At 49.1% G+C, this 14,679-nt stretch overlaps 1 protein-coding gene and 1 long non-coding RNA gene across 3 annotated transcripts in view; both read left to right on the plus strand.

Moving 5' to 3' along the window:
* Window positions 1-14,679, plus strand: part of kif16ba (kinesin family member 16Ba) — an 85,551-nt gene that overhangs the window by 51,198 nt on the left and 19,674 nt on the right. For both annotated transcript variants that reach the window (XM_072462401.1, XM_072462402.1), the window contains 3 exons: window positions 11,606-11,728; window positions 11,859-11,948; window positions 13,969-14,052. In XM_072462401.1, the coding sequence (XP_072318502.1) occupies window positions 11,606-11,728; window positions 11,859-11,948; window positions 13,969-14,052 (297 nt within the window). The remainder of the gene's footprint in view (window positions 1-11,605; window positions 11,729-11,858; window positions 11,949-13,968; window positions 14,053-14,679) is intronic.
* On the plus strand, window positions 554-5,271 carry LOC140377107 (uncharacterized). Its single transcript, XR_011930093.1, has 3 exons — window positions 554-1,135; window positions 2,003-2,026; window positions 5,120-5,271. It is a non-coding gene; the product is annotated as an uncharacterized lncRNA (long non-coding RNA).

A 14,679-nucleotide genomic window follows, 5' to 3' on the forward strand; every position in this document is an offset into this window, starting at 1 on the left:
GGACTAAAACAGGACTAAACCAGGTCTAAATCAGGTCTAAACCAGGTCTAAACCACGTCTAAACCAGGTTTAAACCAGGTCTAAACCAGGACTAGACAGGGTCTAAAACCAGGACTAAAACCAGGACTAAAACCAGGACTAAAACCAGGACTAAAACAGGACTAAACCAGGTCTAAATCAGGTCTAAACCAGGTCTAAACCACGTCTAAACCAGGTTTAAACCAGGTCTAAACCAGGACTAGACAGGGTCTAAAACCAGGACTAAAACCAGGACTAAAACCAGGACTAAAACCAGGACTAAAACCAGGACTAAAACCAGGACTAAAACCAGGTCAAACCAGGTCAAACCAGGTCCAAACCAGGACTAGACAGGGTCTAAAACCAGGACTAAAACCAGGACTAAAACCAGGTCTAAACCAGGACTAAACCAGGTGTAAACCAGGACTAAAACCAGGACTAAACCAGGTGTAAACCAGGACTAAAACCAGGACTAAAACCAGGACTAAAACCAGGTCTAAACCAGGTCTAAAACAAGGTCTAAACCAGGTCTAAACCAGGTCTAAACCAGGTCTAAACCAGGTCTAAACCAGGTCTAAAACCAGTTTTAAACCAGGTCTAAAACCAGTTTTAAACCAGGACTAAACCAGGTCTAAACCAGGTCTAAACCAGGACTAAACCAGGACTAAACCAGGTCTAAACCAGGTCTAAACCAGGACTAAACCAGGACTAAACCAGGTCTAAAACCAGGTCTAAAACCAGGTCTAAAACCAGGTCTAAAACCAGGTCTAAACCTGGTCTAAACCAGGACTAAAAACAGGCCTAAAAACAGGTCTAAACCAGGTCTAAACCAGGACTAAACCAAGACTAAAACCAGGTCTAAAACAGGACTAAAACAGGACTAAACCAGGTCTAAATCAGGTCTAAACCAGGTCTAAACCACGTCTAAACCAGGTTTAAACCAGGTCTAAACCAGGACTAGACAGGGTCTAAAACCAGGACTAAAACCAGGACTAAAACCAGGACTAAAACCAGGACTAAAACCAGGACTAAAACCAGGTCTAAACCAGGTCTAAACCAGGTCTAAACCAGGTCTAAACCAGGTCTAAAACCAGGACTAAAACCAGGACTAAACCAGGTGTAAACCAGGACTAAAACCAGGACTAAAACCAGGACTAAAACCAGGTCTAAACCAGGTCTAAAACCAGGTCTAAAACCAGGTCTAAAACCAGGTCTAAACCAGGACTAAACCAGGTCAAACCAGGTCTAAACCAGGTCTAAACCAGGTCTAAACCAGGTCTAAACCAGGTCTAAACCAGGTCTAAACCAGGACTAAACCAGGTGTAAACCAGGACTAAAACCAGGACTAAAACCAGGTCTAAACCAGGTCTAAACCAGGTCTAAACCAGGACTAAACCAGGACTAAACCAGGTCTAAACCAGGTCTAAACCAGGTCTGAACCAGGACTAAACCAGGTCTAAACCAGGTCTAAACCAGGTCTGAACCAGGACTAAACCAGGACTAAACCAGGACTAAACCAGGACTAAACCAGGTCTAAACCAGGTCTGAACCAGGACTAAACCAGGACTAAACCAGGTCTAAACCAGGTCTAAACCAGGTCTAAACCAGGTCTGAACCAGGACTAAACCAGGACTAAACCAGGACTAAACCAGGTCTAAACCAGGTCTAAACCAGGTCTAAACCAGGTCTAAACCAGGTCTAAAACCAGGTCTAAACCAGGACTAAACCAGGACTAAACCAGGACTAAACCAGTTTTAAACCAGGTCTGAACCAGGTCTGAACCAGGTCTAAACCAGGTCTAAACCAGGTCTAAACCAGGTCTAAACCAGGTCTAAACCAGGTCTAAACCAGGTCTAAACCAGGTCTAAACCAGGTCTAAACCAGGACTAAACCAGGACTAAACCAGGTCTAAACCAGGTCTAAAACCAGTTTTAAACCAGGACTAAACCAGGACTAAACCAGGACTAAACCAGGTCTAAACCAGGTCTAAAACCAGGACTAAAACCAGGTCTAAACCAGGTCTAAACCAGGTCTGAACCAGGACTAAACCAGGACTAAACCAGGACTAAACCAGGTCTAAACCAGGTCTAAACCAGTTCTGAACCAGGACTAAACCAGGACTAAACCAGGTCTAAACCAGGTCTAAACCAGGTCTGAACCAGGACTAAACCAGGACTAAACCAGGACTAAACCAGGACTAAACCAGGACTAAACCAGGACTAAACCAGGTCTAAACCAGGTCCAAACCAGGTCCAAACCAGGTCCAAACCAGGTCTAAACCAGGACTAAACCAGTTCTAAACCAGGTCTAAACCAGGACTAAACCAAGTCTAAACCAGGACTAAACCAGGTCTAAAACCAGTTTTAAACCAGGTCTAAACCAGGACTAAACCAGGACTAGACCAGGACTAAACCAGGACTAAACCAGGACTAAACCAGGACTAAACCAGGACTAACCCAGGACTAAACCAGGACTAAACCAGTTTTAAACCAGGTCTAAACCAGGTCTAAACCAGGACTAAACCAGGTCTAAACCAGGTCTAAACCAGGTCTAAAACCAGTTTTAAACCAGGTCTAAACCAGGACTAAACCAGGACTAGACCAGGACTAAACCAGGACTAAACCAGGACTAAACCAGGACTAAACCAGGACTAAACCAGGACTAACCCAGGACTAAACCAGGACTAAACCAGGTCTAAACCAGGTCTAAACCAGGTCTAAACCAGGTCTAAACCAGGTCTAAACCAGGTCTAAAACCAGTTTTAAACCAGGTCTAAACCAGGTCTAAACCAGGACTAAACCAGGTCTAAACCAGGTCTAAACCAGGACTAAACCAGGTCTAAACCAGGTCTAAACCAGGTCTAAACCAGGTCTAAAACCAGTTTTAAACCAGGACTAGACCAGGACTAAACCAGGACTAAACCAGGACTAAACCAGGTCTAAACCAGGACTAAACCAGGTCTAAACCAGGTCTAAAACCAGGTCTAAACCAGGTCTAAACCAGGTCTAAACCAGGACTAAACCATGACTAAAAACAGGTCTAAAAACAGGTCTAAACCAGGTCTAAACCAGGTCTAAACCAGGTCTAAACCAGGTATAAATCAGGACTAAACCAGGTCTAAACCAGGTCTAAAACCAGTTTTAAACCAGGACTAAACCAGGTCTAAACCAGGTCTAAATCAGGACTAAACCAGGTCTAAACCAGGTCTAAACCAGGTCTAAACCAGGACTAAACCAGGTCTAAAACCAGGACTAAAACCAGGACTAAAACCAGGACTAAAACCAGGTCAAACCAGGTCCAAACCAGGTTTAAACCAGGTCTAAACCAGGTCTAAACCAGGTCTAGACAGGGTCTAAAACCAGGACTAAAACCAGGACTAAAACCAGGTCTAAACCAGGACTAAACCAGGTGTAAACCAGGACTAAAACCAGGACTAAAACCAGGACTAAAACCAGGACTAAACCAGGTCTAAAACCAGGTCTAAAACCAGGTCTAAACCAGGTCAAAACCAGGTCTAAACCAGGTCTAAACCAGGTCTAAACCAGGTCCAAACCAGGTCTAAACCAGGTCTAAACCAGGTCTAAAACCAGTTTTAAACCAGGTCTAAACCAGGTCTAAAACCAGTTTTAAACCAGGACTAAACCAGGTCTAAACCAGGTCTAAACCAGGACTAAACCAGGACTAAACCAGGTCTAAACCAGGTCTAAACCAGGACTAAACCAGGACTAAAACCAGGTCTAAAACCAGGTCTAAACCTGGTCTAAACCAGGACTAAAAACAGGACTAAAAACAGGTCTAAACCAGGTCTAAACCAGGACTAAACCAGGACTAAAACCAGGTCTAAAACAGGACTAAAACAGGACTAAACCAGGTCTAAACCAGGTCTAAACCTGGTCTAAACCAGGACTAAAAACAGGACTAAAAACAGGTCTAAACCAGGTCTAAACCAGGACTAAACCAGGACTAAAACCAGGTCTAAAACAGGACTAAAACAGGACTAAACCAGGTCTAAACCACGTCTAAACCAGGTTTAAACCAGGTCTAAACCAGGACTAGACAGGGTCTAAAACCAGGACTAAAACCAGGACTAAAACCAGGACTAAAACCAGGACTAAAACCAGGACTAAAACCAGGACTAAAACCAGGACTAAAACCAGGACTAAAACCAGGTCAAACCAGGTCAAACCAGGTCCAAACCAGGTTTAAACCAGGTCTAGACAGGGTCTAAAACCAGGTCTAGACAGGGTCTAAAACCAGGACTAAAACCAGGACTAAAACCAGGTCTAAACCAGGACTAAACCAGGTGTAAACCAGGACTAAAACCAGGACTAAAACCAGGACTAAAACCAGGTCTAAACCAGGTCTAAAACCAGGTCTAAAACCAGGTCTAAAACCAGGTCTAAACCAGGTCAAAACCAGGTCTAAACCAGGTCTAAACCAGGTCTAAACCAGGTCTAAACCAGGTGTAAACCAGGTCTAAACCAGGTCTAAACCAGGTCTAAAACCAGTTTTAAACCAGGTCTAAACCAGGTCTAAAACCAGTTTTAAACCAGGACTAAACCAGGTCTAAACCAGGTCTAAACCAGGACTAAACCAGGACTAAACCAGGTCTAAACCAGGACTAAACCAGGACTAAACCAGGTCTAAACCAGGACTAAACCAGGTGTAAACCAGGACTAAAACCAGGACTAAAACCAGGACTAAAACTAGGTCTAAACCAGGTCTAAAACCAGGTCTAAAACCAGGTCTAAAACCAGGTCTAAACCAGGTCAAAACCAGGTCTAAACCAGGTCTAAACCAGGTCTAAAACCAGTTTTAAACCAGGACTAAACCAGGTCTAAACCAGGTCTAAACCAGGTCTAAACCAGGTCTAAACCAGGTCTAAACCAGGTCCAAACCAGGTCCAAACCAGGTCTAAAACCAGTTTTAAACCAGGTCTAAACCAGGTCTAAAACCAGTTTTAAACCAGGACTAAACCAGGTCTAAACCAGGTCTAAACCAGGACTAAACCAGGACTAAACCAGGTCTAAACCAGGTCTAAACCAGGACTAAACCAGGACTAAACCAGGTCTAAACCAGGTCTAAACCAGGACTAAACCAGGACTAAACCAGGTCTAAAACCAGGTCTAAAACCAGGACTAAAAACAGGTCTAAACCAGGTCTAAACCAGGACTAAACCAGGACTAAAACAAGGTCTAAAACGGGACTAAAACAGGACTAAACCAGGTCTAAATCAGGTCTAAACCAGGTCTAAACCACGTCTAAACCAGGTTTAAACCAGGTCTAGACAGGGTCTAAAACCAGGACTAAAACCAGGACTAAAACCAGGTCTAAACCAGGACTAAACCAGGTGTAAACCAGGACTAAAACCAGGACTAAAACCAGGACTAAAACCAGGACTAAAACCAGGTCTAAACCAGGTCTAAAACCAGGTCTAAAACCAGGTCTAAAACCAGGTCTAAACCAGGTCAAAACCAGGTCTAAACCAGGTCTAAACCAGGTCTAAACCAGGTCTAAAACCAGTTTTAAACCAGGTCTAAACCAGGTCTAAAACCAGTTTTAAACCAGGACTAAACCAGGTCTAAACCAGGTCTAAACCAGGACTAAACCAGGACTAAACCAGGTCTAAACCAGGTCTAAACCAGGACTAAACCAGGACTAAACCAGGTCTAAAACCAGGTCTAAAACCAGGTCTAAAACCAGGTCTAAAACCAGGTCTAAACCTGGTCTAAACCAGGACTAAAAACAGGACTAAAAACAGGTCTAAACCAGGTCTAAACCAGGACTAAACCAAGACTAAAACCAGGTCTAAAACAGGACTAAAACAGGACTAAACCAGGTCTAAATCAGGTCTAAACCAGGTCTAAACCACGTCTAAACCAGGTTTAAACCAGGTCTAAACCAGGACTAGACAGGGTCTAAAACCAGGACTAAAACCAGGACTAAAACCAGGACTAAAACCAGGACTAAAACCAGGTCAAACCAGGTCTAAACCAGGTCTAAACCAGGTCTAAAACCAGGACTAAAACCAGGTCTAAACCAGGACTAAACCAGGTGTAAACCAGGACTAAAACCAGGACTAAAACCAGGTCTAAAACCAGGTCTAAAACCAGGTCTAAACCAGGACTAAACCAGGTCAAACCAGGTCTAAACCAGGTCTAAACCAGGTCTAAACCAGGTCTAAACCAGGTCTAAACCAGGTCTAAACCAGGTCTAAACCAGGACTAAACCAGATCTAAACCAGGTCTAAACCAGAACTAAACCAGGTGTAAACCAGGACTAAAACCAGGACTAAAACCAGGACTAAAACCAGGTCTAAACCAGGTCTAAAACCAGGTCTAAACCAGGTCTAAACCAGGTCTAAACCAGGACTAAACCAGGTCTAAACCAGGTCTAAACCAGGACTAAACCAGGTGTAAACCAGGTCTAAACCAGGTCTAAACCAGGTCTAAACCAGGTCTAAAACCAGGTCTAAACCAGGACTAAACCAGGTCTAAACCAGGACTAAAACCAGGACTAAAACAGGTCCAAACTAGGTCTAAACCAGGACCAAACCAGGTCCAAACCAGGTCTAAAGCAGGTCTAAACCAGGACTAAACCAGGTCTAAACCAGGACTAAACCAGGTCCAAACCAGGTCTAAACCAGGACTAAACCAGGTCTAAACCAGGTCTAAACCAGGACTAAACCAGGTCTAAACCAGGACTAACAGGAAGCACCCTTTCACAATAAAGCCATTTCCTGCTGTGATCTGCATGTCACGCTCTTAATTTGAAATCTCCTGGTGATTCTCGGGGCTTCGGACTTTTATTTTGATAAGAACCGCTGCGTCTTCTCGCTCACAGAGAAACGCAGAGTCTCCCTCGTATCCACGGAAACCGGAGCAGGATGTGACGCAGAACGAGCCCCAAAACACAAACGCGACGCGTGGACGAGAAGACGAGAGCGCGGGGAAATATATAAGTTTAGATTCAAACGCAAACAATTCAAACAACAAGAACGAAGAAACTGAGACGACGTTGCCATGGAAACGGAACAAGCGGCAACTTTCCGACGACGTTTCAGCGCTGGGCTCCTCCCTGGTGCGCTCGGTCAACTCCTACCTCGGTCTGGACCTGCCGGAAACCGCTCCCAGAAGCGCGATCGTCTTTGGATTCTTCGCCGGAAAACTGTCGGGCGTTTACCAAGACGCCAACCGCAAACTCCAAGACGCCAACCGCACACTCCAGGGGACTCTAGAGATCCTCCAGAACGTGCAGATGGACAGCGTGACCGGGGCAGTGTCCGATTACGTGTCCAGACTGACCCGCGAGCTCCCGGTGGTGCGGCAGATCCGGGCGTCGCTCGTGCCGCCGGACGAGATGGAGGAGGATCCGGAGCGCGAGCGCCAAGAGGAAAGAGCGTCCATCGAGGAAAGAGCGTCCATCGAGGAAAGAGCGTCCATCGAGGAAAGAGCGTCCATCGAGGAAAGGGCGTCCATCGAGGAAAGGGCGTCCATCGAGGAAAGGGCGTCCATCGAGGAAAGAGCGTCCATCGAGGAAAGGGCGTCCATCGAGGAAAGGGCGTCCATCGAGGAAAGGGCGTCCATCGAGGAAAGGGCGTCCATCGAGGAAAGGGCGTCCATCGAGGAAAGGGCGTCCATCGAGGAAAGGGCGTCCATCGAGGAAAGGGCGTCCATCGAGGAAAGGGCGTCCATCGAGGAAAGGGCGTCCATCGAGGAAAGGGCGTCCATCGAGGAAAGAGCGTCCATCGAGGAAAGAGCGTCCATCGAGGAAAGAGCGTCCATCGAGGAAAGAGCGTCCATCGAGGAAAGAGCGTCCATCGAGGAGGGTTCAATCGTCGCAGAAAGACAAACGGAATCCAGGGATTTGAAGAAAGATTGTGATGTTTTGTCCATTTTCCCGAGCGGCGAGACGCCGGGAGCGGGCGGCTGGCCGCACGGGTCGGTTCTCTGCGTCGAGGGCGGGAACCTCCGCGTTTTCTGGCAGAAGTTGGTGGTTCTTCCTTGGCCTTTGTCCGATCTGACGCTGCTACGAAACGAGGAGGTTTTAGCCCGACTCCCTGAACTGAACCTGGGAAAAATGTTAAGTGTTTTCTTTGTGGCGACGGCGACTGAAAAGCAGCCGATCCCGACGGCAGGGGGCGTGGCAGGGGGCGTGGCAGGGGGCGTGGCAGTGTGCGCACAAGGGTTAGCCGTGATCCGCGGTCAGACGGCGAGAGGTCTGAGCGTCGAGCGGCGGTTGGTCTGGAGCAAAGTGAAGTGGGTAGAGGTGAGTTTAGGAGGACAGAGCGTCAGGATCGAACACAAAAATGACGAGGACGGAGGACGTGACCAGGACGAAGACGAGAGCGAAGACGACAAGGGCCGAAGATGTGACCAGGGCGAAGACCAAGTAGACGACGAGGGCGAAGAGCGAGACGAGGGTCTGACCGTGTTGACGCTCAGCGCTCGTCTCACGCAGGAGTTTTGTCGTGAGATCGTTAAAGTCCAGAGAGTGAAACATGAGATGAGTCCAAAGTGTGAAGTCGACAAGAAGCAGAACGACAAAGAAGAGTCCGGTCTGGGGCCCGGTCTGGGGCCCGGTCTGGGGCCCGGTCTGGGGCCCGGTCTTCACCCGCTGTTGTCCTCAGACCTCATGTCTCTCTCTCTGGACTGGACGTCCACAGTTCAGGATCTTGTCCTTCCAAACGGACTCCGGCTCCGATCCCGGTTCAAGCGGGTCCTGGCCGACCTGCTGTACCTGGTCCACGGGAACATGGAGGGCCCCGACAGGCCGTTGCTGGCCCACATCCGGCCCCTGGTCTACACCAGCGTGGAGCTCCGGTCGGACCCTGGAGGCGTGGGGCGGTTCCTCCTCACGGACTCGCACGTCTGTCTGCTGCGAGGACGGCTCCAGACGTCTCGGCGGGCGTCGCTCGGGGCCGGTTTGGGTGCGCTCGGGGTCCGCGCTCGGGCCGAGGTGAGGTGCTTGTTCGCCAGGAGCGTGGACGGCTGTGTGGAGCTGGAGATGGTCTTCCACTCGAGGAAGAGAATGTGGAGGAGCGAGGAGTCTGAGTCTGCGCTGGAGGAGAACAGCACCTCCTGGAAGCTCCGCTTTGGAGACAGCGCCGACGCCGCCGCGGCCCTCAAGCAACTGTGGACCTGAACCAGGGCGGGGCTGAGGCGGGGGGCGGGGCTGAGGCGGGGGGCGGGGCTGAGGATGAGGGCGGGGCTGAGGATGAGGCCGGGGGCGGGGCTGAGGATGAGGCCGGGGGCGGGGCTGAGGCGGGGGGCGGGGCCGAGGCGGGGGGCGGGGGGCGGGGCCGAGGCGGGGGGCGGGGCCGGGGCCGGGGCCTGGGGCCGGGGGTGGGGCCGGGGGCGGGGCCGGGGGCGGGGCTGAGGCTGGGGGCGGGGCCGAGGATGAATTGTATTTGGATTTCAATCATGTTTTTCTCTAAAACACATACAAATCTTTTAGATCAAAAACTTTATTAAATCAAAATGTCAATAATCAATAAAATACTTTATTCATAATTCTTCAGTCTCAGATTTACACCTTTATTTGGGTCAAATGTGTAAAGTTAAAAACAGCTCAAATGTGAAAATAATATGACAAATGTGACGTTCAAATACTTTCATCGTTTGATGTTTTTATGAAACTTTGAATGTGGACCATGTGAGGACCATGTGTGGACCATGTGAGGACCATGTGTGGACCATGTGAGGACCATGTGTGGACCATGTGTGGACCATGTGAGGACCATGTGTGGATCATGTGTGGATCATGTGTGGATCATGTGAGGACCATGTGTGGACCATGTGAGGACCATGTGTGGACCATGTGTGGACCATGTGTGGATCATGTGTGGATCATGTGTGGATCATGTGAGGACCATGTGTGGACCATGTGTGGACCATGTGTGGATCATGTGTGGACCATGTGAGGATCATGTGTGGACCATGTGAGGACCATGTGTGGACCATGTGAGGACCATGTGTGGACCATGTGAGGACCATGTGTGGACCATGTGAGGACCATGTGTGGATCATGCGTGGATCATGTGAGGACCATGTGTGGATCATGTGTGGACCATGTGAGGATCATGTGTGGACCATGTGTGGACCATGTGAGGACCATGTGAGGACCATGTGAGGATCATGTGTGGACCATGTGTGGACCATGTGAGGACCATGTGTGGACCATGTGAGGACCATGTGTGGACCATGTGAGGACCATGTGTGGATCATGCGTGGATCATGTGTGGATCATGTGAGGACCATGTGAGGACCATGTGTGGATCATGTGTGGACCATGTGAGGATCATGTGTGGACCATGTGTGGACCATGTGAGGATCATGTGAGGACCATGTGTGGATCATGTGTGGATCATGTGAGGACCATGTGTCGACCATGTGTGGATCATGTGTGGATCATGTGAGGACCATGTGTGGATCATGTGAGGACCATGTGTGGATCATGTGAGGACCATGTGTGGATCATGTGAGGACCATGTGTGGATCATGTGTGGACCATGTCTGGACCATGTGTGGACCATGCGAGGACCATGTCTGGATCATGTGAGGACCATGTCTGGACCATGTGTGGATCATGTGTGGACCATGCGTGGACCATGTCTGGACCATGTCTGGACCATGTGTGGACCATGCGAGGACCATGTCTGGACCATGCGAGGACCATGTGTGGACCATGTGTGGATCATGTCTGGACCATGTGAGGACCATATGTGGATCATGTGAGGACCATGTGTGGATCATGTGAGGACCATGTGTGGATCATGTGAGGACCATGTGTGGACCATGTGAGGACCATGTGTGGACCATGTGTGGACCATGTGTGGATCATTTGTGGACCATGTGAGGACTATGTGTGGACCATGTGTGGACCATGTGAGGACCATGCGTGGACCATGCGTGGATCATGTGTGGACCATGTGTGGACCATGTGTGGACCATGTGTGGATCATGTCTGGACCATGTGTGGACCATGCGAGGACCATGTCTGGACCATGCGAGGACCATGTGTGGACCATGTGTGGATCATGTCTGGACCATGTGAGGACCATGTGTGGATCATGTGAGGACCATGTGTGGATCATGTGAGGACCATGTGTGGATCATGTGAGGACCATGTCTGGACCATGTGTGGACCATGTGTGGATCATGTGTGGACCATGTGTGGACCATGTGAGGACCATGTGTGGACCATGTGTGGACCATGTGTGGACCATGCGTGGACCATGCGAGGACCATGTGTGGACCATGTGTGGACCATGTGTGGACCATGTGTGGACCATGTGAGGACCATGTGTGGACCATCTGTGGACCATCTGTGGACCATGTGTAGATGTAGGTTCACAGATCCTGTTTCTTTATGAAAACCAGATTTAGTTCCATGAAGACAAGACACAGATCTGACTCGTTTGTTTGGCGCAGAGCGGTTAAGTTTGCCTCTAGTGGTCACTCAGAGGACTCATGAGGCCCTGACCTGTTCCACACATTTCATTGGTTCTAATAAACGTCCTAGCGTCTGATTGGCCTCTCTCTCTCTTGTCCTAGCGTCTGATTGGCCTCTCTCTCTCTTGTCCTAGCGTCTGATTGGCCGCTCGTGGACATGTGGCGCTGAGGTCTCGGAGGACGTTCTCAAAGTGTCCATCCCTCGGTTTGTTCGACGAGGTCAAGGCAAAGACGAGCACTTCGAGTTCGAGGTCAAGGTCAGATCCTTTTGTCTGAAAGTATTGTCCCTGGTCCGGTCCCTGGTCTGGTCCCTGGTCCGGTCCCTGGTCCGGTCCCTGGTCCGGTCCCTGGTCCGGTCCCTGGTTCTGACCCGTTCTGTGTTTTCAGTTGTTGGTGATGGACGAGACCTGGAGCGTGTTTCGCAGATACAGCCGATTCAGAGAAATGCACCTCAACCTGCGGCTCCGCTTCCCCCAAGTACGACCCAGAACCCACGACCCAGAACCCACGACCCAGAACCCACGACCCAGAACCCACGACCCAGAACCCACGACCCAGAACCCACGACCCAGAACCCACGACCCAGAACCCACGACCCAGAACTGGACTGGTCTTATTTATTTAAACTTCAGGCTCTTTACGATGGTCCAACACCAAGAATGAACGGTCACATGACTCTGGACAGAGGGGTCAGGCAGGGCTGTGCTTGATCCCTCCTCCTGTTCATTTATTAAACAATAAGAAACAATGGATGGAACATAAAAGGTTCTGCAGATGATGTCATAGAACATGGAACTAAAACAGACGTGTCCAGACGTCTGACCATTAAAAAGACGTACACATTTAAAGTGCAAACATAATCCCTTAAATATGTAGGTGTGGCACTCAACAATCTTAGAGATAAACTCTTTTTACTCTGAGAAAAAATATCTGTAAAAAGTGACTCAAGTCTAAGTCAAAGGATGAAAACTATAGAACTACAGAGATTTCTCTCTGTTCCAGACTCTGTTTGACAAGAAACCTCTAATTCTGATTTAAAACTCTATAATTATCAATGGTAAAAGGGGGCGGGGTTTATCTTGTCTTTATTTCAGGTGAAATCAGAGCGTTGCTGGTGTGAATGTTGTGCTCAATGGTCTAATACTGAGAGTCATGTGGTGCCGGGGGTTCCTGTACAGGTCTAATACTGAGAGTCATGTGGTGCCGGGGGTTCCTGTACAGGTCTAATACTGAGAGTCATGTGGTGCCTGAGGTTCCTGTACAGGTCTAATACTGAGAGTCATGTGGTGCCTGAGGTTCCTGTACAGGTCTAATACTAAGAGTCATGTGGTGCCTGAGGTTCCTGTACAGGTCTAATACTGAGAGTCATGTGGTGCCGGGGGTTCCTGTACAGGTCTTATACTGAGAGTCGTGTGGTGCCGGGGGTTCCTGTACAGGTCTAATACTGAGAGTCATGTGGTGCCGGGGGTTCCTGTACAGGTCTAATACTGAGAGTCATGTGGTGCCTGAGGTTCCTGTACAGGTCTAATACTGAGAGTCATGTGGTGCCTGAGGTTCCTGTACAGGTCTAATACTGAGAGTCATGTGGTGCCTGAGGTTCCTGTACAGGTCTAATACTGAGAGTCATGTGGTGCCTGAGGTTCCTGTACAGGTCTAATACTGAGAGTCATGTGGTGCCTGAGGTTCCTGTACAGGTCTAATACTGAGAGTCATGTGGTGCCTGAGGTTCCTGTACAGGTCTAATACTGAGAGTCATGTGGTGCCTGAGGTTCCTGTACAGGTCTAATACTGAGAGTCATGTGGTGCCTGAGGTTCCTGTACAGGTCTAATACTGAGAGTCATGTGGTGCCGGGGGTTCCTGTACAGGTCTAATACTGAGAGTCATGTGGTGCCGGGGGTTCCTGTACAGGTCTTATACTGAGAGTCATGTGGTGCCTGAGGTTCCTGTACAGGTCTTATACTGAGAGTCATGTGGTGTCGGGGGTTCCTGTACAGGTCTTATACTGAGAGTCATGTGGTGCCGGGGGTTCCTGTACAGGTCTTATACTGAGAGTCATGTGGTGCCGGGGGTTCCTGTACAGGTCTTATACTGAGAGTCATGTGGTGCTGGGGGTTCCTGTACAGGTCTTATACTGAGAGTCATGTGGTGCCTGAGGTTCCTGTACAGGTCTTATACTGAGAGTCATGTGGTGCCGGGGGTTCCTGTACAGGTCTTATACTGAGAGTCATGTGGTGCCTGAGGTTCCTGTACAGGTCTTATACTGAGAGTCATGTGGTGCCTGAGGTTCCTGTACAGTTCTTACTGCAGATGACAGACGCTTGAGTCTTGAGGAGGAAGTGAAGAATCCCTGGCTCATATCTCTTCTTACCACATGGAAGGAGCTGGACTGACACTGATTCAAATTGCTTGTTCTCTTTGGTCTTGTTCTGTTTGTTTGTGGCAAGTGTAAAATAATTATTAAAAAAGAGGCGGGTGCTGATCCTCGTTGTCCTGCAGGTGGCGTGTCTGGACTTTCCTCCAAAGAAACTCTTCAGAAACAAAGACGAGAAGATGGTTTCCGAGCGACGCCTCCAGCTCCAGGTAAAAGACAGCCCGCCCACTTTCAGCACCGCCTCAGACTTCGCACACGGATGAACTCATGACATTTCTCTCCTTAAATAACATGTTTCTGAGTCCAAGTGTTGAGGAAATGAATTGTTGTGTTGAGTGGAAGCGTCCTTTATCTCCCCCTGTCATTAGCAAACGAGCTAGCTTAGCGCTGACCAGTCGCAGCAACAACCAGAAACTACTGACCACTTTTCTCTGGTCCAGTCCTGGAGGTCATTTCAACCAAACAAGACCAACTACAATCTTTGTTTCAAATCAAATCTCTTCTGCTACTTTCAATCTAAACCTCATTATATAGAGGGGTCAGACAGGGCTGTGCCTGGTCCCTGCTCTTGTTTCAACCATTGGCCCAAATATTATAATCAAAGATGATCAGAGTTACAATCGATGGGACAGAACATAACATGTCCTGTAACCAGACGATGCTCTGACCCTCGTCCCCGCTCTGACCCTCGTCTCTGCACTGACCCTCGTCCCCGCTCTGACCCTCGTCTCTGCTCTGACCCTCGTCCCCGCTCTGACCCTCGTCTCTGCACTGACCCTCGTCCCCGCTCTGACCCTCGTCTCTGCTCTGACCCTCGTCCCCGCTCTGACCCTCAT

The sequence above is a fragment of the Eucyclogobius newberryi genome, unplaced genomic scaffold, assembly GCF_026437365.1.
Source record: "Eucyclogobius newberryi isolate DKJ021-1_F unplaced genomic scaffold, fEucNew1.0.hap1 SCAF_4, whole genome shotgun sequence".
NCBI lineage: Eukaryota > Metazoa > Chordata > Actinopteri > Gobiiformes > Gobiidae > Eucyclogobius > Eucyclogobius newberryi.